This window comes from Syngnathus scovelli, chromosome 20 (assembly GCF_024217435.2).
Source record: "Syngnathus scovelli strain Florida chromosome 20, RoL_Ssco_1.2, whole genome shotgun sequence".
In the NCBI taxonomy this organism is placed as follows: domain Eukaryota; kingdom Metazoa; phylum Chordata; class Actinopteri; order Syngnathiformes; family Syngnathidae; genus Syngnathus; species Syngnathus scovelli.
Genome location: NC_090866.1, coordinates 4,872,112 through 4,895,632, shown reverse-complemented (window position 1 = coordinate 4,895,632; position 23,521 = coordinate 4,872,112). Strand labels below are relative to the sequence as shown.

Sequence of the window (23,521 nt, the reverse complement as noted above, 5' to 3'; positions counted from 1 at the left end):
TTCCGGGCCCTTTCACTTTGGTACACAAACAACGTGCTACTGTCAACACCCCATCCCTCAAATGCCAAAGACCCACACCCGCCCTCCCTTAGGGGCGGGTCCCAATGTCGAGGCCCCTAATGAGGCCCTCCTCCCACAACTTTTCTATCCCAAAGGATGAACGACGTATGCTTAGTCTAAGTAGATCTTGGCTGTTACTTCGAGATGGAGCGTTCATTCAAATTGAAACGCACCTTTCGAGTTAAACCAACTTTGACACCTTGTGATATCATGCTATAGTTTTACGCACACACTCCCCTATGGTGTTTTACAGCTAGCAATCCATCTGTCACCCTGTAAAGTTGCCGGTCGAGTGTCAGTGTGCGTTAACGGGACTTTTCTGGCAGGTTAGCACTCTCGCAGTTGCCTCACTCTCATGATTTAAGTTTCCCCGTCGCCGTAATGGCTTTCGCAGGTTTCGCCACCCCCGGTCGGGTCCCAAAGGTGAAGCTGGTCCCACACGCTCCCCTTGATTACCAGTGGCAGGCCGATGCATTTGATAACTTGGCCCTCACTAGGGACTTGCCCAACTTATTCAGTTGTGCCTCGTGTTGTTCTTTTTTTTTTTATCGTGCCATCATTGTGTCACTGAGGGTAGCATTTATATTTAAGATGAAAGTGGAGCAACTCGGAAAATGCGAGCAAAGCTAGATGGGAAAGTGTCCTTGCCTCTGGGGTGGGGGGGAGCTGTGAGTTGGGTGTCCGCTATCTGGGTGGGGAGACCACAGGGGACGACCAGGCAGGAAATGAAGACAGCGCGCCCAAAGGCAGCTCAGCTCGTTGAAGGTCAACCAAGTGTAATATTTAGGTTAAGAAAGCTTTCATATACGTATAACCTCCGGAGGGCCTTCGAGGAAATGTTCAGTGATGCAATTTTACAAAACAAATTTTAGGGATTTGTAAAACGTGTTTGCGAGCGTCGCCGTTTGACCGCGTCTTGTTATGTCTGCTTATGTTTTGAGACGTGCTGACGGATCAGGAAAAGACAAGCGGATTCCATCGTCTCCCATTGTTCGCCCGGGAGATATTTGAGAAGGAAGGAATGAATGAATGGCATGGGGCCGCACCCAGAGGGAAAGCTGAGTGTCGTCTTTGAAGAATCTCTCGTTTGTATCGCGGCGGTGGGTTGTCATCGGAAGGGGACGCCCTGCGACACCCCTGAAGAACAACATGAAAGGCTAAATTTCACCTCACTGAGAGAGGAAATGATAAATCAGTGCCTGAAAAAGAGGAGACGATATGAATGTATCCTGCTGCCTGTTAATGAAAGCCTAACGTCGGTCAATTAAAATTTTTTGGAATTATTCACTTATTTCTGTATTGACATTTTTATCTGTTCAGTAGTCTTGAGACTGACCCCGTTCAATAACAATGAGACTAAAATAAATAATTTAAAAACGTTTTCCACCATTAATGTGACTAATAACTGAACCGAAGAGACAAGAAATATTTTTGAAATACAGCGTTTTTTGGCGTGCAAAGCTCCAAGGCTCGACATAGCCCAATACGAACGTAATACTTCTTGTGTGATTTCCTGCGAAATTCTCACGAGAGAGTGTCAGGAGAGCAGAAACGTGATTTGATTTTTTTTTTTCCCGCTTTATTTTATTCCGATTGAACTTGATGTCAGCATAGCAGAGGAGTTGATAGGAACTTAGCAGAACGGGATCGGCAGGAGTCATCCACACGAGACGGCGACTGTCCGTTTGAAGCAACCCGACGAACCATCAACTGTCCGCTGCCATATTTCAGTTAGCAGTGAAAGAATGCAAGCCAAGCCCTTCCGTTCCCAGGAAGACGCCATTAGCATGTAAACGCGGCCCGGGCGTCCATAATGAACAAATCAGTTTTGACAGTGCAATTGAAGATAGAATGTACATATTTAAGCCCACGTTGAATGCGCTTTGGGGGCAAGAGTTATGATTTAAAGACGTGGCCGGGAGCGCACGCAGCTGTGCACTTTAAAGCGGGAGTAACATCTGGGAAAAGACATTTTACTTTTTGTTAGCATGTAGCGCTTTAGGGCCAAAACCAAGCGTGAAGCAATGTATAAAAATGCACATTTGTTAGCGATTTTTAAAAGGTGAGAGACCCCACCCGTGTAAATTACCCCCCCACCCCCAAAAAAAAAAAAAAAATAGAGGAACTGGAACAAGCTAGGCCAGGGGTCACCAACCTTTCTTAAACCGAGAGCTACTTCCTGGGTACTGATTAAGGCAAAGGGCTACCAGTTTGACACGCATTTCTGAAATAGCAAATTTGCTCAATTTGGCTTTCACTATGTGTTATTATTGTCATTTCCAGTTCATATGTAAGTGTGATTTTAACAAGAATAGCAAAAATACAGTCAAACCTTGGTTTTTGACCACAATCCGTTCCAGAAGGTGGTTCGAGAAGCGAATCGGTCGAATTCCGAATCTATTTTTCCCATTACAAATAATGGGAATTTTTTTTATCCGTTTCAAGACAAAACACCCCGCCTTTTTTAAGCATTATTTTTCATTTGCGCATATTTGTCCGATCGCGCAACTGCAGCTCACCGCCGAACGTGAAACCGTAGCGCGTCGCCCACCGCGCAACTGCACCACGCTGGTCGCATTATTGTGACAGAGCCGTCGCTGTAATTTAGAAAATATTTTTAAAGTCCTGATGTACTTTCAAAAATGTAAGTGGACCTCAGTGCGCAGGGAGCTTAATTAGGCCCGATCGCCCAACTGCAGCGCACCGCCGAACGCGCAACAGTAGCACGTCGCTGACCGTGCAACTGCACCGCGCTGGTCGCATTATTGCGACAGAGCCGTCGCTAAAATTTAAAAAATATTTTTAAAGTCCTGATGTACTTTCCAAAATGTAAGTGGACCTCAGTGTGCAGGGAGATTAATTTGGTTCGATCGCGCAACCGCAGTGCGCCGGGCGCTCACTGTCGCATTGCTTTAAGAGCGTCTTTGTGTTTAAGGATGACTTTACTGCTCCCACTTGCTTTCTTTGGAGGCATGATTAGGGGTTAATACAATCGTCAAAGTAACGAAAATACAATAACAACAGTCAGTCGGCATCCGGGCCGCGATGTCGGGTTTTCTCGGGTCCTCCCGGCTCATCTCGCGAGGTTCGACCTCCGAATTTTGTTCGACAACTGAAGCTAAAAAATCTTGAATTTTTTGTTTGAAATCCGATTTGTTCGAGAACCAGGACGTTCGAAAACCGAGGTTTGACTGTAAAATAAATAGATGCATCTCACTGACAAGTGCCGCGATTTGAGCTAATTTTAGAACAATCCTGCGGGCGACTCATGCGGTCCTCACGGGCGACCTGGTGCCCGCGGGCACCATGTTGGTGACCCCTGAGCTAGGCTAACTGTTAATTTACCAGATCTTGTATTCTGCCACTACTTGGTTGCAACTGTGAGCTGTTTTAAAATGTACTTGAACGATTGTGACAGACGTGATGACAGTGTCATTTAATTAGATATGGCAGACTACCACCCTCTCTAAGGACACACGCCAGGGTCTATACTTTAATTGGTTGTCAGCGTGATTGCGATCTGGCAAAGGGCCCAGACAAATCTTAGGACGCGGCGGACGACCTGTTTCAAACATTTTGAGTTTGATCGGGTTACAAATTGTTACCTCTTAAACCGAAAGCTTTTTTGCAGATTTCATCTTGTCACGTATCGTTAGCGCTAAGTGTGGCCGAGGGCAGATGGTTTGCATCTGGAGTCAAATTAATTAAACACACGAGGCGGGGGGGGGGGGGGGGGGGGTTAGCCATTTGACCTGGTGGATAGTACTTGAGGGAGAAGGCTCACCTTCAGTAGGCACATCCTCCTTGGAAGTGTTGTAATAAAGATACAGAATATCTGTTTCGCATTACCCGCCGCCTCCCGAGGTTTGCTCTTACAACTGCAGTAATGAGAGCCACATTTGTGCCGCGGGCAGGTTGTATGGTAACCTGAAGTAGGACGGTCTTTCTGTGCTGCTGAGGCCAGCCATGAGACTCAAACAATATGCGTTGGACATTCCCGTAAGTTATAATTAAAAGAAGTTTTAGATTCAAGATTCAAGAATTTTTATTCGCCATGTTTGGACGTGCCAAACAAGGAATTTGACTTTGGTACATCACAGCCTCTGTTCAACATTTAGGTGACTAACAACACTCAGGACTTGTGAAAAATGAAGATGACTGTCCGATGTTTAACAGCGCTTCTCTGGTAAAAGTGATCCGGGATGGACAGCAGAGGACACAGAAAACACACAAAATAAGACAAAGAAACAGAGAGCGACTCACCGTGGCGGCCATCCGCGGCGCCATCATCAGCATATTTTAGGAAATGTACCAGGCATCCAAGCAAAAAAGCCTTAGATCAAATATCATTAGATTGCCGGTGAAATAAGTAATTCGATGAGATGCGGTAATGATCAAAACATATGGAGCTTTTATTTAAAAAAAAAAAAATAGAACAGGTGGAGCACTTATGAGCATCAACACAAAACACGCCGCATCAAGTATTTGTTCCCTTCAGGTGATCTAGGGTGGCAGTCGTGAGCGGTCACCTTCTTTGATGCTTTTGTGGTTTTTATTTTTGGGGGGAGGGGTGACAACAGGGTGTTTACTAGCCACAAAATGGATCAAGTCAGCCGAGAGAACTCTGTATTCTTTTGCCTCACTTTGCTGCTTTGAATCCCTCTCGACCGCCATAAAGGTCCCTTGTGTTTGGGATCATTGCACCGACCGCCGCAAAGAGAAAACAGCCCACATTTGTCCGAGCTGTTCTTTAAACAAGCGCAGAGCAGCAGGGAGGACGCCGTTTGTTCTGTTGCGGCTGATGGGCGGTAAAAAAAGAAAAAACTAAACAAAAATCCTGTGATCACGTCTAATTTTTGCATGGTTGACATCATCCTCTAAGATCCCTGATACGAGCCTGCGGCGCCCTGGTGAGATTGTGAAGATTTCCTTTTATTGTTCTTCCTGTGATGATATGAGATGTTGGGGATTTATAAATCATCACACTGTTCCTGCTTCGCGGCCAACTTTGTTTCTTGGAGTGTATGGTTTGTGCACCATTTTTTTTTTGCTTTGTAGGGAATTCAATCTACATGGGCCAGATGTTTGGTTTTTATTTATTTATTTTTTTTTCTTCCTCGGAGTAAATCCAATTATCACATTGTTTGAACGGATTACAACGTCTTGTGCTCAAAGTCATCTAAGGCCCAGTGATCAGATGTTGCCGTTTTTATTTGATATCGCTGGCACAGAGGACAACTTCAAGGAGGCAACCTGCCGAGCTCTCAAGGATGATTTGGTCTTCAGGACCATGCATGGCCTGTAGAAGAGCCCGGTGAACAATTCAACTTTGACAACAAATGTATACAACGTTCACAGAACTAATTTGAACCATCTGCTGGACTTCTGAAGACGACATCAGTAAAACAGTCTCGAGGAATGCCTTCAAATTCAGATTTTGACCAACATTTTCAAGAAAATTGCATCAAGTCACCTCAGACTTATCCCTCAACAGTTGGCTTATGCCAAATAAATAGGTAGTATTTCCTTGAGAGTGTTCCACAAGGCTCAATACACAGTCTCCATAAATGTATTCTCCACTTGAGGTTACCCGGTGATGTTTGCAGTTCATCTGGCTCACACAATCCTTGCGGTGAGCGACACAAGATAGAAAGTCCCTCGGTGCTCGTAGTAACGTCAGCCATGGTGGGAAACAAATAAGATCTGGATTGTTTTTAAAGCACAATATTAGCAAAATAACAAATTGTATGTATTTGAATTACCTTTTTTTTTTTTATCTGTTCACTTGATTCTTGGTGAGATTCTTGAAGACTTCTTATGCACTCCCCCATGACAAAGCAGTTCCACCAATGCATTTTCTCTTCCTGTGTTTGCCCACAGTGGAAGTCTACTGAAGAATTGGTCCTTAGAAAAGCCAGTGAATGGGACGTGGAAGGACTTGAGGTTGGTTTCCTTTCACTGCTTTTGTTGCATCACATCTTGCTTTTTTTTTTGTCCGAGTCCAAACGTCTCTTCATTAAGCAGCCAGGCAGCAAAGCTCTTGACTTGACCGCTGTAGCTTACCAACCGTATCATACACTACATTCAGTAGGTACATACGTAGACTGAATGCTTCATTTTTGATTGACACTGCCAGAGACTGAGAGGTACAATCCTAATTTTGTAGCTGTCATAATGACCTCTCATATTCTCATCTGGTGGTTGGCTCTTTATCTGTTAGCTCCACCTGAGAGTCACCACTGCCCCCTGCTGGGAGCTTACTGGCTAGAGAGGAGCTAAAACCTGAGCGTCAATCCCCCCCCCCCCCCCCCCTGCATCACCCCTTCTGCTTTCTTGTTGATCTACTTTTTCTGAGACACCGTTGAGGGCCAAGGGGAGTTGACCCTTTGAAAGGTCGCACAAACACAACTCAAGCAGAGGAAGACGCTAACCGCAGGTGGTCTAGCACAGTGTTTCCCAACCTTTTTTCATTCATGGCACACCTTTTCATTGGAAAAAATCTCGCGGCACACCGCCAACAAAAATCTGTTAAGCTCCTATATTAAAATCAGTTATATTACAACGAAACACGTAGAGTCCTATTCCTATATATGTATGGAGAGTCGAATAATTTAATAGAAATAAATACTAAATATTCTTTAAATTGTATTCCTTTTTTAAAATAAAAGTGACAGTTTTCTAAAAAGGTTTTAGACGGTGTAAGAAATATACTATTTAAAGTGATTGTGATTAAAATAAAAGAATCAACGTGATTTTGTTTACTGTTTTAGACTAGGTCTATAAATATTGCAACAATAAGAACAAAGTCACTTTTAAAGACGCTCTGCTGTTCTGACAGCAGCTGAGTGGCTATCACAGTCGAGGAGTCTCGACTTGACTGCTTATTTTACGTATGTGAAAAATAACCAATCCAGGTTCTCCGGTTGAACTGCATTCTCTGATTTCCATCGGACCACAAACGCACCACAACTGTCATAGTGTCTGTCACTGTTAGCAAAAGCAGACAGCAACACACACATAAACTGAACATGTGCCGATGCAATACAATCATATCGACACAATATGAAATCTCAAGATTCTCCGATTCTCCACACATGCACGATTAGCAAGTGGCTGACCAGGCCTTGCGCGAACTGACCAGTGGTTTGGCGATCCTGTTTACAATGCGCTCCGTAATTAATATTGGACAGTCCCACGGCACAGCTGAACGTCTCTCACGGCACACCAGTGTGCCGCGGCACAGTGGTTGGGAAACACTGGTCTAGCAGACTGGTGGTCGCTTTACGCAACACGGTTTTTAACCAGAAACAGAAACCATCAATGTTCGTGTCTGAAAACCAAAACGATTTGTAATTTATTGGCTTACAATGGTCCTGAAGTTTGTAACCGCTCAAGTATCAAAAACACTGCCAATATTCCGTCGTCACTCTGGTCGGCATTTTCCGTACGCTCATTTACTCAGCCGTCCCATGTGGACGTCGTCTGAGCGCCCCTCAAAATCCTCGTCATGGGGGGAGAAGATTGAAAAAGTGTTCCAAAACATTGAAAGAGGCCCTCTTTTGGGGCGATGGGAGCCATTGTATCACTGGCAATGCAACCTGCATGAAAATTGGATTCGGAGGCCTTCCTGACGCAGGGAATGTGTTCATGCGAGAGCTACGTAGCGAGGCAGGGGGAGCTTGGAAGAGAGAGCCGGGCCAACGGGGCCGGTGGGGGGAAATAAGGATAAGAGCCTCTTCAAAGCAACACATTGACTGAAGAAGCCCGCGTCCTGATTAGTGTGGGAGGACTAGTGGCTGAGAAGACAAAAAAGAAGGGGGGCGGGGATGGTGCTTAAAGATTCCTGTCACCTTCACGGAACCTTTACTGGGACGACATGGTGACACATGAGCTGGAAGCCTTGATCTTGGTCCGAACCTGTTTCCACTTGTCCGCTTCTTTTCCCTCCTCCGAGCAGCGGGCGCCTTCCACCCGAGTCATCCCCTTGAAATAGGCTAATTGTGTTCAGTTGACCTCTTTGGATGCAACGGACCTCGCGAGTTAATCACGCAGCAAAGCCTCTTAGTGACAGCCGGGCCCTTAATTGCATACCATCAATCTGGTCGCCAGCAAATCTTCGCATTCCATTCGCATGTGAATGAGTCAATGGCGCGGCTTTTGGGATGAGGCAAATCTTGCACACATCCTTCCAAAAATGTCACTTTCCATCTATGCCAAATTTTGGGGGGCATCCAAACGCAAGAACATTTAGGGCAGCGCAGTGGGTTAGCGGTTAGAACATGTGGCAACCCGATTTGTTATTGTTTACATGGAGATGGCAGTGGGGTGTTTCTTCTAACCGTGCGATGCCCAGCAGTCTTGCCTATGCCAGCTCCGCTCTTATGGCGTCTCGGGGCCCCTCAGCAGACGCCCGAGCCATCAGGGCCTTTTCTGCGCACCGAAAACGTTCACGGTCAAACAAAGCGAGCAGCATGAGAATAAATGGGGAATGCAGGCGGCCACCGGGTGGGGCGGATTCATTTTTGTGTGTGCGCGCCGAGATTCTCAATTCATCTGCTCGCTCCACGCTGAGTCCTGGGAAGTGAGGTGAAAACACTAACCTTTTCCACAAAGCAATAACTTCCCACCATGACATCGAAGCAACATCGCTTGGGTTGTTTCTCGCCTCTCACTGTGAGAATGTCAGCCGAGCTCTTTTCATCTGAGGGGGAATCCTATCTGATTTACTTTGGCTGCGGCGCCTGTTTGTACGGGGCCATGTTTCATTTGAATATCAAAGGCGGGCGAGGAGGTGGCCAGACACTTTAGATGCAATATTTTGGACTTCCCTCCAGGAATGCGATGGCTTCAATGTGGAAGAGCATGTGACACAGTGGCGAGTCACAATGGAGGCTCCTGTTCAGCTACTCGTGCCCTGTCCAGATTTACCTTGTTGTCCTCTCAGTTAGCTTTTATTTAGTTCTCTGTTTTCTGTACGTCTGTGTAAACCAAATTATATGAAAACAAAAGTGCTTGCTTGGTGCGTACATGAAATAGTGGTGACACACACACCTTATCCATCATGTCAACAACAATTTATTTAGCATTGAATAAACATAAGAATGTTTCTTTCTTTGTCTTTAAGGTTGGACGATAATATTGGACTAATATTGGACACCCGGATTTTGCATATAATCTGAAAAAAAAATCACATACCGGTAAGTGTATTTTTTTCCCAGTTGTCATTAGCTAATGTAACAATTTTTGCTAGCCATTTTACATGAGCAAGGCTATTCATTTGTTCTCTTGTTGCCTTCAATCGCCATTGTCATCGTAGCATTTGAGAATACGAGGCTAGAAATACCAAAACAAAGACTCCCGATAGCATTCATCTTACCCTCATGTTTACATTGAGAGTTAAATGCACAAGAAAATGTTCATTGTTCATCCATTATTTTTGTTAGCAAACTTTTCTGGTTCCCAGTGATGCGTCCAATGTCCTGCGGTGCTATTATCTTTTGTTTAGATTTTACATTTGAGACATTAAAAGTCGAGATAAAATGCCTGCTGGCACGATGCAAGCAGATCCGACAAGGCGATGTCGGCAAACAAAAACATGGTTAAAAGCGCTGTGTTCTCAAGAGCAAGAAAAACTCTTTATCACCCCCCCCCTTCCCCCGAGTCTTTTCTCTTTAAAGACCGAACCAGCAATTTTTGGTTTGCAAAACAGAGCCTCATCTTGTTTCACAATCGCTGTTGACCATATTGTTCACCCCCTGTCCATCATGAGCAAAACAGGCTGACTTCATCTTTGTTTTTAGATTGTATACAACACAGACACAAAAAGGATGCCATAAATTTTAGAATTTATTCCCCTTGCGCATTATTAATAGTCATTGAAGACATGTGCTTGAAGTTGTTCTTACATTGTTGATATTTACACTTAACCGTTTATGGCAAGGACTTTTCCTCAGATTACATATCGTATTATTCTCCCTTGTGTTTAATTTTGAGCCATTATTCTGCTTCAAAGCTGTGATCGTAGATCAGCCTGATTTACTTCTTGACCCAACTTGCACAGCCTACCGCGGGACATGTTTCTGATAAAGGTCCCTATAGGTGTCAATAAATCTTGAGATTGAAAAGGAATTTCCGCTTGGCTGTGTAAACTGTTGCTTGAAAGCCAAGAAAGGATTCGAGAAAATCACGTGGATTGTGTTTGTAAAGTTGGGTGGTAATTGAAGTCATGTCAAGTCCATTTTATTTATTCAGTATAGTGCAGAAAAATTGGTGTTATTCATATAGCCAGAGGAAAAAGACTACTGTACATGACAGTACTAAAGTACTATTGTGTGTGTACATGCGTTGCTGTTTCATTTGTGTTCAATTATCCATTGCCTAAAGGCTTAACAGAGCCACACATCCATCCATCCTTTTATAGAAATAGGCACATAACAAAATGTAATTTTATTTGTGTATTTTCACATTTCCCATGCTCGAATGTCATTCTAGAGAGAGAGACCTAACTATAAAAAAAGTAAAATGTTTTGTTTTGGCTATCAGTTTCGGATGACGTGGTCTTTTTACCCGGTGGCTGCAGTTACACATCCTGACCTCTCATGCCGCTGTTTTTAATCTCGTCAACGGAAGCGGGCAAGGTCAGAAATCCAAGATGGCGGCCTGCGGTCTGCTGCGGTCCGTCTGGAGCTCGTTTACGACCTTTAACGGCGGTATAAGTGGACATTTAGCTGCGCTGCAAAGGACACCGCAACTGTTGCATTCAGTCTGTCTAAGGAGAGGAATCCGGCAAGGTGAGATGTTTTAATGCCACTTTTAGAATAGTGTGCGCGCGCGCTGGTACATCAATTTCATTCAGATGCTTCCCTCTAATTGTTCAACGATTGGAATATTGAAGCACTACAAGTAACATGTTTCCTCTGTTTATTTCTACAGTCGTGGAAAAGCATAAGGACAGAACGGTGACTGTAAGTGTCATGTAAACAATCATAATATCCAGTGCATTATGATTATTGTGTGTGTGTATAATTCATTTCTAATGAGTGCCCAATTAATTTATACAAATGTCTGCCAGATTGAAGGAAAAATATTGGAAACTGCAGCTGCACCTGACCCTCCAAACCCCAGTGCCAAGTGTCCAATTTATAGATGGAACCTGCAGCATAAATACAACTACATGGTAAATATCTATTCTGTGATTGATATAAATAAACCGAGTCACCTTTAAAATATTTTTTCCTCCTCTACCTTGACAGGATGTGTTGCTACTTAGTCAGTTCATCAGGTCAGATGGAGGGATGCTACCCAAAAGAGTCACAGGTCTTTGTCCTGAGGAGCATCGCAAAGTTGCCGTGTGTGTGCAAATGGCTCACAGGGCAGGTGCGTACTGATGCCTCCGTCACTCCCGTGATACTTTATATTCGTGGCCAAATACCTTTGCAGTAACTGCTGTGGATAGATGCTGGTGGTGTTTCACATAGAATACTAAATGCACAAATGTTTACAGTGCGCTCAGTTACTGCCATACAAGTATTTTTCATAAATTACTGTTATCACAGTATGACATTACTCCTACATTAGCCTACGACGCTATCAGCGGCGCGTAAACAATAGATCTTATTTTGATTTTGGGCCCAAGGTTTGCTTCCCGACCACAGACCCAAACTTCGAGAGGGCCACATTCCAAAGCCCAAACCACAACTCAACAGGTGATGCCAACATTTTGTCACACACAGAATATTATGTTTTAAACTAAATCCTCAGTCTGTCTCATCTTCTTCCAGATACCTGACCCGCTGGGCCATCAAATCAGTCAAGCCCATCTACAAACGCGGGCTAAAATGGTGCAAGAAACGCATGGCTGTCGGAAGCCCCCTGCTCAAGGATAACGTGCGCTATGGCCCCAGGCCCATTTACACTAAACACTGAAGGATGCCTGTGTCGCAGCTGCTGGAACTACAGATTTAAATCAGGGTGAGGACTCGTCTAGACCATTTAATCCAGCCTGCCATGTAATTTTCAAAACAAAAAACAAACTCAGAGTTTTTTGCATCTAAAGTTAGCATGATTTGTGAGGATTGAAATGTAGGGGAAAAAACGTAGTCATTTTGATTGCTGTCTGTTTGCTCCAGGCAAATGGATGCAACAACTGTTTATATTACATTCTTATTTTTATGTGCGTGACATCTTCCATATCCTTTGTTGATCTTCTAAAAAAATAAAAATAAAAATAAAAATAAAAAAAGCCCTCAAAGTGGTTAAGTAATATCATCAGGTAAATAAAATCTGGGATGTAATGTTGATTTTGTTTTCATTGTTTTTATAATGATTCAAATTGAATGAAACAATAAGACAAATACATTTTGTCATACAGAACGCTACACCTTTCTTTTAAAGCATGAACGGTAGGTCCAAATTCTTGGTCCCGTAGCCGATGTAGATGAACCCGTGCAGTGGCGTCATGGGCACGTGATAGAAGGTTAGGCCCAACCACAACAAGCTGCGAATCACGCATACCTTGTTGGCACTCTCAAACTGAAGACTCCACGATCCTAGACAGGCAGAAATATTGAAACAATGAATTACAATATTACCTACGGTGAACCTCACATCTCACTGTCACCTTTTGGAATGTCCTCACTCAGCGGATCCAGGAAGTCCAAAGCAGGGTTCAAATCGGCCATTTCCCACAGGGATTTCTTTTTTAAATTCTTGGGCTGGGAGAAATGAAGAAAATTTTCAAGTTTCCCCGCCTGGGTGTAGGAGAGACCTGAGACAGACATTGCATTCAGTTTTTCCCGCCGAGCATCTCTGTGTCCGCACGTGAAAGCGATTGACGCCACGCTCACCGCCAAAGCTGCGATTAATCTGGACGATGCCGTGCGTGCTGTTGATGAAGGCGCCCCGCGGCACCACGGAGGCTTCCTCGTTGATGTGGTGAACTGTCACAGCCAGCCTCGTCTCCTCCGTCACTTTGGTCTGAACACGAATGCAAATCCAAACTAGATTTATTCCGTTCACATATATTCTATTTAGTGTTCATCTGATTTTCTCCATTCATTGCCAAATGCGCCTTAATGTGGTTTATTTTGTCACATTCTTCAAATACTTTCAATTTACTTGTATGCAAAAACCGACCTGAAACTGTGCTAATTACTCACTGTCGATTCCTCCACCGAAGGATCGTGTCTTTCTGCTTGTTGTCGGGACTCGTACACAAATGATGGGTCGCCTTCGAATCGACCCTTTGCTGTTTTGGACACGTCCGTGATCATTTCGGCCGTGGTCGTTGGGATCAGGAACCAGTCGATACAATTGAAGCTAGAAGCCCAGGCCAGAATGAATCATTAAGGCAAACGTGCAGTTTGAAAAGAATTCAATACTCAATTCAATATGCGTGTCACCTGTAGAAATGCTGCGTGTCCTTAAGCTCGTCAGCCCTTCTCCCCTGAGCGATGAAATAGTGCTCCTTTAAACCGAGTATCTTGCCCCAAAACAACACTCGATTGAACTTGTAGTTTTTCTTCAAAATAATCAGTGACGTTTGTAGAGCTGCCCTTTGCTCGGTGTTTAAAATGCACCCGCTGCCCGCAACCAGCTCCAACGAGTAGGATAACGAATTAGCGTCCATTGTTATTGTTGTTCGTGCGTTATAATGGCTGTCTGGGCCGTTATTAGCTCGCTAGCCACCGCCGGACAACGCTTCCGTGCATGGACTTTGGTCGTTATAGTGTCAGTAAACTCACTCGTCCTAAATTATTAGCTAATGCTTCGTTCTCGAAAGTTTTCTATGGACTAGTAATGGTTTTGGCGTCAATTTTTCGTCCTGCGAGCCGGAGCATTGCTTCCTGGTCACCATGGCAACGCTTACACAAACCATTGGTTGGTGCTTGCCGAGCAGCGATGATGACGTGGCGGAACGTCAAAATATTTAAATATGTCGGCACCGCCCAAGAGAAAGAGCAGTATTTCTAGTGTCTTCTCAATCTTACTAAATTAAAATGATATATTATGGTATGTTTTAATTCAATAGATACACAGTGCTTTTCTAAATACCACTGAATGGTTATATATTTTTTGTGTGAATATATCTTTACGTATGTCAAAGTCAAAGTCTGCTTTATTGTCAATTTCTTCACATCAAGACACAAATAGATTGAAATTACGTTTCCCACTATGTGTGTATGCATGTGTATATGTATATACTCCGAGTGTCCACTTCACAGCAGACCTTGGTCCAATCCCACTTGGTACAGGATAGGAAGGGAACTTGGAAGCGGTGGCCGTCCCGCTCGTTCTAGGAAACCCACCGCCCCGGGCGACCGGCGTTGCCACGACACTAATCCCGCCACACAAAAGGCGAGACCGCGTCACTTAGCATGTCGCTGCCAGACGCACTTGTTGGCTCAGGGGTCACGGCCATCGATCTCGGCACTGACACGTGGGCGAAACCTGTGCACTAAACTCTGTTTAATTCCTATTTGATGCACTTTATATGAAAAAACATTGCGGCTCTCAATGGCCTGGGAGTGCAGGATGAAGTGAATGCTGAAAGAGAGGCAAAGCAGGCAAGAAAATAATGGTGTCTGTGTGGCACAAAAGCACAGACAACAACAATGGCAAGAATGCATTGAGAGGGAAACTGGACCGACTGGGTTGCACACCTACGCACAACTCAAGAGAGTTGTTCTGTTGTGTTTTGAGTTGAACCAGAATGCTTAACAAATGTTTGAAATTAGACCGACTCCAGCAGGCCTTCCAGCGCAAGCCAAATTTCTTATGGATTATACTCTGTGCAATCTGTGTTGTTTACATCTGTCAATGTCCCATTCAAGCTCACTGATCAGTGCCAAGTAGCCTTGGGTTGGGGGTCAGTCTTTTTATGTCACCGACTAACCTACATATGTTCGTTGTTAGGGCAGCACTCCACTGCCCAAGCATAACAAGCGTGATAATCAAGCGTGGCCCAAAGTCTTTACATGACAACAGACTAGTGGAGGCCTCAGTCAGCCCTGGTGGGAAGCGTGTGATGAGAAAGAGAGGGTAAAAAAGGGGGGAAAATGGCAGAAGTACAAGAGGGGCTTGACAGTGGTGAGAGATCAGGTGAGGGGGCGGAGCTACAGGCACTATTGTCCAGTAATGGGCCACATACCAAGGTTTTAAAATTTCAGTCAAGTCTGTCTGTCTGTGCATTGGAAGAGTTAAAAGTTTCGCTGGTGCGCCCTCCTATGGCACAGTATGTTCATTACTTCAAAGGTATGCTTTTTTACCCAAAATAATAATGAAGCGCATAAAATGCTTTTTAAATTGTGGAAAAAAAAAGTTTAATTTGTTACAAAATTTAAAAAAAAAATTGGGGAGGGTAACAAAAGAAAATCTCAAAATAAAGTTTTTGTGTTATTTGTTTTAAACGGTCCCAAAAAAATTTTTTTTAAAAAGTCTGTCTGTTTGATTTGTAATCCCAACTCAGCGTGTACATAAATAACAGATGTGTGACATAAAGTGCATTATTATAACACGAAGTGCTTCCCCCTTGGCAGAGGTCCATTTGAATCATAAATCGCTCACTTACATCTTTGGTATCAGTAACGCTTATTTGTTATTTGTCATTCATTTCTCAAGACATTCATTCCACTTTTCTTTTTCCTCAAAAAAGGATGTGCTTATTTTTTTGGCAACAAATCACAAAGGCCCAGACGTTTGCTTTCTTGTAAACACGTCCCTCTGATATCAAACAAATGGCATCCTTTACCCTGGGTTAATCTTTGACACAATGTCATCACACCCCTATGTCCTTTGATGGCCGGGTTAATGCAAGATGTCAAACTAAGATTGTTCGGTGATGTCGTCCTCTTCAGGAGAGGGGCTATGCTGCAGGCTGCCCTCTGTGGAACCGTACGACTGCCAGGCCTGAGTCGCCTTTGGAGTCTCCGCTGACGATTTGGGATTCAGCACTCTGGGTAGGTAAACCTATAAAAATAATACGTAAAGATGCTTAAAAAAATCTAACTTGATGAATGTTTACTGAGGTTGTATTTATGACATTTACCATGGTGTTTTCCTCCTCTCCCTCAGGTGTGTCCTCATCTTCCTCCTTCACCTATGTCAAGAGAGACCACAGAAGGTGTCACCAGATGAAGAAATGTGACACAATATCTCGCTCACCGTGTAATTGTGCGGACTGAGATACTGCAAATGGCCAAAACAGGTGTAGCTGATGCAGATGAGGATGGTGACGACAAGCACAACCAAGGTAAACAGAGAAGTGGGTGCCCAGAAACCTGCAATGTCAGAGGTTTTTAATATTTGCTACTAGCTAATAATTGTTCGGAAGATGCCATTGTTTTCAGCCACTGCATGTCACTAACCTGTTCTAAGGACTGAAAAGAAATAAAGCCATATTAGGCAGATGATGGGCGCGGCCAGAGCTTGATTGACAGCCTTTAGGTGGACTTGGCGGTCGAGACGTGTCGGCAAGTAGGCGAAGTACAAGTTGTGCTTGTCTACCAGGTGCTTCAGCGTCATGTATAGGAGACCTCGTTGGGACATGCAGGCAATAGAAACATTTAAAAGGGCATCTTCAGTTTACATTGGTCCTGGCATACCACATTTGGGGCTTAAGTAAAGATGCAAGAATTCGCGAGCAAACTGGTGTTCCAGTAGACTCAAACTGGTGGCATTCCACAAGGCTCGCTACGAAGTACACATCTTTGTTTCCCATACGAAGAATTACCTTACTTGTAACCTACTGCATTTGAGGTGGATGTTTGTCATAAGACTACGGCTCAGTTTTAATTCATCTAGCTATTGTGTTTCCGAAGTAAATGAGCCTCGGACCTCAAGAATACCGAATATTCTCTATGTGCATATGTCTGCTGTCATACTCACCGAAAGGCACAATAATGGGACAAATGACACTGTATGCCATGATGACTGTAAACACACACAGGATCCAGCCATACATGGCACCATACTCAAACTCATAGGCTTGGTTCTGGCAATAGAAATAAAAGAATGTCATGTAATAAAACAGAAAAATAAAAGCGGCTGCAATATTTCTTGAATATCGTTTATTTGGCCTTTTGAGCAAAACATTTAGACTGTGTGTATAGTCTCGGTGTGGCCGCTCACAAACCTGTTTGACGTATTTCCTTTCAGCGGCTGAGCGGGCAAATGCTAGGCGGATGATGTACAGAAGCAGACCGGGCAATCGCATCAGATCCATGGCCGAGCCCACCAGGGCCGCCGCGATCACGTAGTTGACGAAAAAGGCACCTTGGTCAGGTAAGAAAACGCATCTAGTGGGGAAGAGAGTTGTTTAGAGTAAAATAACATGTCAACATTATGGATAGAGCAGAATGTGATGATATTGTGCAGAGCAGTTACCAAGAGGTGTCAGTAAAAAGGACATTTGTGCAACCGTGAGAGGAACTTACTCAAACCTCAGCTTCCCATCCGTTAGAAATTCTTTGTCAAACAGCCAGCGGAAAAACAAGGCGAGACTACATGGAGGGAGAGAGGGAGGGGGGGAGTTAGGGAGAGAGGGAGGGGGGGGAGTTAGGGAGAGAGCGAGAGAGCGAGGGAGAGAGAGAGAGCGAGAGAGAGAAAATGACTTGTATGCCTCAACCCAAAAAAAATATCATAATTTGGTACATATGTTTTAAATAAAACTGATATACAAACTGCGTTTCCAATAAACGAACCAAATAATGTATTGACAAATGTGTACATTTTTTTGAAAACTTTCAAAGAGTTTGTCTTTGAAAGAAATTCAGAATGCAAACAACCGCAACACTTATTTGTGGAGCGTGAAGCCCTTTGCAATTACCTGGTGAGTCCGAGCGAGGGAAGGATGAGCACCATGAAGAGCAGGAAGAAATAAAGCTTGTGCATCATACTCAGCTGCTCGCTGGACCTGAAAGAACACACAGGGATGATTCAGTCTAAAGTGCCACATCACTTAGCCCACCAATGAAGCATCACACCTGCTCCAGTGGGCCTCCCCCAGTGTGGAGTAGTAGACGATGGTGGGCAGCAGTGCTGAGAAGCACCACAGTAGGAAGGTCGGGAAAAACTGACTGATGATTGGGTTCTGTGGGGGAGCGAGAGAGAGGTCAGATTTGAAGCCTGACAGGCCGTGGCGATCTCGAGAGCGTACATTCAGATAATAGATGGGCATGGTGACGTTGAACTTGTCCATGGTGTTGATGATGATGGTGGGGGTGGTGAGGAAGGTGAGCAGGAAGAAAAGCAGGAAGTTGAGCATCATGTAGCGCAAGAACCAGGAGAAACCCTGCACTGACAGATGGTCCCTGGACAGGAAGTGGACATTGATGTGAGTTGCCAGGCTCCATTCTATTCACGATGCAGCGGCCTTACCAATAGAGGTTTTTGGGATGGGGCGCGAAGCTGACCCTCCATTTCCTCACTTTGATACTCGCGCTCTTGCTGGATGGCTGAGGCTGTCGGCCGCAACAGCAACTCGTGCCGCCGCATTCCAGCGCATTGAAGTCTTTCAAAACGCTAATGAGCACGGAGGACAGGCGTTAGGGACAGGAATGATGAACTTTTCAGCAATGACAAGTGGCCAGCTTTCCCGTTATGCCAGAAAAGAGTTGAGTCAATTTTGGCCCTGGGCCCAAACACATCAGACAGGGTCTGTGACAGCTAATGCCGCTTAGCAGTGCTGACAGTGTTGGACTGGGTTCTAATATGGATTCCCAGCTGGCACCAATGTGAGGGTGTGTTAAATGATTACTCACTACTTAGCCATGGCTTCAGTCTGAAGGGTGACAAAGGCAAGCCCCAGGGGGCGCTGTGGCACCATTTCCACCTGCTGCCTGACCTCCTCCAACAGGTATTTTTCTTTGGTGCTGTAGTATTGTATAGCATCCACCTGAGGGAAGATGCATGCGAGCACCACAAGTGATTACAGTTGCTGGCAATCATCTTGAAGCTTATTTTTAATTCTAGTCATATACCTTGTCACAGTTGACGCAGCAACAGAGATAACCGCAGAGTCTGGGATGTATTGGTTCCCGCTGTCCCGTCTTCTCCAGAACACGCTCGTAATAACGCAGGTTTTTTCCAGCTCGAACCCTCAGGGTGAAAAAAAAAAGCTTTCATTGACTCATGTCGCCGTTTTGTTTTTGTTTAGATGCCTGAACTAATTTGCCAATCTAGTTGTTATGACACCCTTGTGTTCTTACCTTTCCTTATCAAGGTGCATGAGCTTGGCCACATCATAGGCAATGTTGACCGCACACACTCGGCAGGTGGGGTACGCCTCTCTGTACAAAAGAACAGCAAACAATAAGGAACAGCGCAGTACTCTTGCTAGCTTGCGAGTGTCACGCAAACTCACGTGAAATGTGTCTTTACGTCGTCCTCTGTCGCCGTTTTCGGAATGGAGGTCACAAACAAGGTGTTTCGTGCCTACATATGAACATGGGGGATCACTATCCAGCCTAAATGAATCTTAAGCATCAACTTCTGATTTTATGTTCGGCTGAGACTCACTATGTCTTGACCCATGCCTTTCATTTGCGATGTGTGGTGTCGCAGCAAAACAACAGTGAGGCCAAGATATAGGACGGCAAAAACTGTGTGAAGCCACAACCAGTCGTTTCTGGAGAGAGAAACCACAGTCAATACACTACTGAATCTTTTGTGCACTTAAGTTATTATAAAATTCTTAAGCACCATTTCATGCGTATCTTTCTTTAGTACCTCAAAACAGGAGGTTCTTGTTTCACATTGCGCTTCTGTTGCTATAGTGGCAACCCGTATGTGAATCTGACTGTCTATTGCTAACCAGTCGTTAAGTCATAATTACAGTAAATATTTGCATGAAGAACACTTTAATATCTGGACTGAGTAGCAAGGCTTGTTGATCCGTTGACTCCTGCAATGGCAAGTAATTGAGATACAGTGGAGCCTCGGGTTTCGAACGTCCCGGTTCTCGAACAAACCGGTATTCGAACAAAAAATTCGAGATTTTTTTGCTTCGGATGTCGGACGAAATTCGGTTGTCGAACCTTGTGAGATGAGCCAAGAGGACCCGCATGCCAACTGACTCCGTTCGTTATTACGTTCTCGTTACTCTGAGGATTGCATCAACTCTAATCATGCCTCCAAAGGAAGCAAGTGGGAGCAGTAAAGCACTTCAGGACTTTAAAAATATTTTTTAAATTTCAGCGACGGCTCTGTCACAATAATGCGACCAGCGCGTTGCAGTTGTGCGGTCGGCGACGCGCTACGGTTGCGCGTTCGGCGGTGCGCTGCAGTTGCGCGATTGGACAAAAATGCGCAAATGAAAAAATGCTTAAAAAAGGCGGGGTTTTTTTTGGTCTTCGAACGGATTCATTATTTTCCCATTATTTGTAAAGGGAAAATATGATTAGGAATTCGAACGATTCACTTCTCGAACAGCCTTCTGGAACGGATTGTGTTCGAAAACCGAGGCTCCACTGTATTATGTAAATACGTGCGGACCTAGTACAGAGCCTTGTGGGACACCACTTTTTACTGGTTTACTGTTAATAAGCGTCATGAAAAAACAAAGCAAGTGGCAGCCCACAAGTTTTTACATCCTATTTTAGATTATATTGTACTTTGTGCTGCGTACCCCTTTTGGAGATTCCCAATAGTCGTTCTTCCAAAACTCCTTGGATTGTTGCCTGAAAGACATAATCGGGATAGAAAAAGTGTGCTGTGAGTCTTCTTTTTACTTTGTTGTACCTTATTCAGTTGTTATATTTGCCATTAGAATATGAGCTGTTACGCTGTTGTAAGGTGTGTTTACATAATTAACCGGCATCAGTCTTCTCAAAAGGAGAAGCAGCGTTAAAGGGACTTTTTCTTCCACTTTTAAAAGGCTCAATACAATGCAGTGTAGGGGAAGCCAATCTAGTAGTGTCGTTTTTATCCCTGATGACTGTATGACCTTGAAGTGAAGTAAAATTCTGAGGCACCAAACCTCACCTAGCAGGTCACCCGTCAAGTTGACGGGCAATATGATTGAGAGGGAGGTGACCGTAATGACCAGCAAAAGGATGACCAGATGACGCTGGAAGGACAGGTAGTGAACGGCGTCCTGGCCGCATCTGGCTTTTATTTTTTCGTCACTGACAAAGACAAACGTTATTTAGAAGGTATCAGGACTTGACCGCCAATCAGATGACAAAGGACACTCACTCCATTCTGAGGATGAAAGGCAGCCAAGAACAGAAACCCTTAAGAATGACACACAAAATAGATGTTCAGATTGTGCGACATATTACTTTGGACTATTGTTATAAATTATTTGATTCTACGAACCATTTCATACTCGAGGTCATCCGTATTGGACACACAGGATGAGGTGTGTTTGTACTGATGGCGTCCCGACCCGTTGACCCTAAAACATAAAAATTGAGTGTTAATGCAATTCTTTGAACACACTTTGACCAAACCCAGAAATTGATCGTCTAATTTAAAACCAACCCTTCACTGTCCGCAACCAATGCCAGGCGTCCGTAGTCCCAGAACTTCCTCCGTATAATTGAGAACAGGACCAGCAACACCTGTAGGACCAAAAGACAAAAGTCCATCCATTTTACAGAACCATAACTTAACTGCTACAAACGGAAGCTCGTACCAAAAAGAAGCTAAAGTTGAGAAGCAGCACCACAGGCACTCCCCCAAAGTTGCCTCCATTCAGGACGGTATTCTGCGTGCTGTTGAAGCAGGTCTTGTCGTTGGGGCCGCTAGACCCAGTGGTGCTGTTTGAGCCCACTAGGGTCCACTGCTCCCACCACCTCGATGACATCACTGCAGGCCGGGGAACTGACAGTTAGTTCTTAGAGCACAATATTTGGCTACTCTCAAAATGAAAACAAATCATTTCTAGTTTGTGCTCAAGTCTATTTGGAGTGTGAGTACATTTGCTACACTTGCAAAGTTTTCCTCTCTAACTCGGACCACGGGAGTTTGGTTACGCACGTTGATGCGTTTTGCTCGTGTAACTTCTTCGCTCCACGCCTCAACTGAACCCTCGCGCCGCAAGTCACGAGTTCTGCATTTACACGGCTCGCTCGAGAGGTCGTCTTATAGTGGAAGTGATATTCAAGAATTCAAAACGACAGGCGCTTATGCCATTTTTGCGTGACGTATTCTCGCGACTCCCCCACCCCACCCCAAACAAACAAACAAAACAAACAAACAAAACAAACAAACTAAGAAACTCGTGGTGGTAGTTGGAAAAAAAAAGTTTCGAAAGCCAACGAAATACTAAAGCGGAACCGGAGATAGACGATCGCAGAACTTTTCTTACCTTACTGACAAGTCACCCCCATCCGCCATCCAAACTTGACCTGCTAGTTAGAAAAGGAGACGCACGACGTGTTTGGCTTGCTTACGTGGCCGAGAGAACCGCAACCCACCCTGCCTTGTGCTGTTTGCGCCTGTATAGCTGAACCGCAAAGTAAACTTAAAGCCGTGGAGAAAGACAGTCTGTGTGCAGCCCGTCCCACTTCAGGTTCCGCGCATGCGCAGACGGTCGACAGCTGCCAAGAGTACAAATGTCACGTGAAATCGGGAAGCGCAATCGAAAGTAATCGTTTATCATAAAATTAAAGGTATGAGTAAACTAGTAAGCATATGTCGAGTTAAAGACATTTAGAGCCAATCAATGTAAATATATAATGAAAATAGATAAATCAGGTATGGGCAACTGATCAATTTTTCAAATTTGTTTTGGATTTTTTTTTATTTATCCGAGCCCAAATAAGTTTTCAAATAAACACTAAATAGATATCAGGGGAGCTGGGGGAGGACAAATCCATGAAAAGCTGGAAAAACCCAAAGCGTGACGTGATGTTTTCTACTTTAAGAACACAATCCATCTCATGTGACCAGAACATTGGGCCAAGAAAGTACCAAGAAAGCCGCAAAAAGCCAAAATGAAATGTTTGCGACTTCACGATTAGTCTTTTGGAAGCAGGTTTGACCAAGATTTAAGCAAGGATTAGCATGGCATATCCGACACGGCGGGCAGAATGCGGCTGGTTCCGCATTTGAGCCATTTGGGAGATGTGTAGTGATTTGTGTGGGACGAAGCGTCACTAAGCAATGTCACGGGCGCAGATCACATGGTCAAATTAATGAAGCCAATGCAATTAGTCATTCAATTTACTGTAACATTGTCGGTTGTGCAGCCTTCCCCCCTCCAGCTTCCCATTATGTGATGTTTATAGACTTCCACCCACACTGTTCAATTTTGCCTGCTGTGTGTTTGTGTCTCTCTCGTCCCATGTCAATGTGTACTCACACTGATGTTCATGTTGTGGCTGTGTTGTGCGCTCACAAGTGTGAGTGTTCATGCCTCGCTGTGGGACACGTTGATTAGCGCACGGCGCGGCTCAGCTCCCAGCTGTCCTCCCGACCGGCCGCTGATTGAAACCAATCAGGCTTGCGATGGCCCCAT

General features: G+C 44.5%; 3 protein-coding genes across 4 annotated transcripts in view; 1 reads left to right on the top strand and 2 right to left on the bottom strand.

Annotated features, from left to right (window-relative positions):
• The window catches only part of mrps18a (mitochondrial ribosomal protein S18A), a 59,960-nt gene extending 38,339 nt beyond the window's left edge, over positions 1-21,621 (top strand). Inside the window, exons 3-10 of the mRNA XM_049757869.2 lie at positions 5,941-6,003; positions 9,185-9,257; positions 10,690-10,850; positions 10,993-11,024; positions 11,132-11,236; positions 11,313-11,436; positions 11,696-11,765; positions 11,841-21,621. Of these exons, the coding sequence (XP_049613826.1) occupies positions 10,712-10,850; positions 10,993-11,024; positions 11,132-11,236; positions 11,313-11,436; positions 11,696-11,765; positions 11,841-11,985 (615 nt within the window). The 5' untranslated portion in view covers positions 5,941-6,003; positions 9,185-9,257; positions 10,690-10,711 and the 3' untranslated portion in view covers positions 11,986-21,621. The remainder of the gene's footprint in view (positions 1-5,940; positions 6,004-9,184; positions 9,258-10,689; positions 10,851-10,992; positions 11,025-11,131; positions 11,237-11,312; positions 11,437-11,695; positions 11,766-11,840) is intronic.
• rsph9 (radial spoke head component 9) lies at positions 12,356-13,687 on the bottom strand. Its single transcript, XM_049757866.1, has 5 exons — positions 13,461-13,687; positions 13,218-13,377; positions 12,906-13,035; positions 12,680-12,826; positions 12,356-12,608 (listed from the first exon to the last, which is right to left on the bottom strand). Exons 1-5 carry the CDS (start codon positions 13,685-13,687, stop codon positions 12,448-12,450), a joined length of 825 nt encoding a protein of 274 aa, XP_049613823.1. The 3' UTR covers positions 12,356-12,447.
• Positions 15,353-23,500, bottom strand: tmem63a (transmembrane protein 63A). 2 transcript variants are annotated; one of them, XM_049757861.2, is made up of 23 exons: positions 23,366-23,500; positions 21,695-21,867; positions 21,541-21,620; positions 21,376-21,454; positions 21,253-21,290; positions 21,040-21,182; positions 20,684-20,735; positions 19,576-19,684; positions 19,421-19,491; positions 19,266-19,346; positions 19,038-19,155; positions 18,819-18,952; positions 18,436-18,579; positions 18,215-18,368; positions 18,042-18,148; positions 17,885-17,971; positions 17,493-17,558; positions 17,192-17,354; positions 16,945-17,050; positions 16,425-16,592; positions 16,222-16,337; positions 16,106-16,156; positions 15,353-16,026 (listed from the first exon to the last, which is right to left on the bottom strand). In XM_049757861.2, exons 1-23 carry the CDS (start codon positions 23,415-23,417, stop codon positions 15,883-15,885), a joined length of 2,436 nt encoding a protein of 811 aa, XP_049613818.1. In that variant the 5' UTR covers positions 23,418-23,500; the 3' UTR covers positions 15,353-15,882. The 2 variants fall into 2 exon arrangements, with proteins under 2 accessions (XP_049613818.1, XP_049613819.1); XM_049757862.2 differs by lacking the exon at positions 23,366-23,500 and adding an exon at positions 22,370-22,593.
• Between the last annotated feature and the right edge of the window lie 21 nt (positions 23,501-23,521).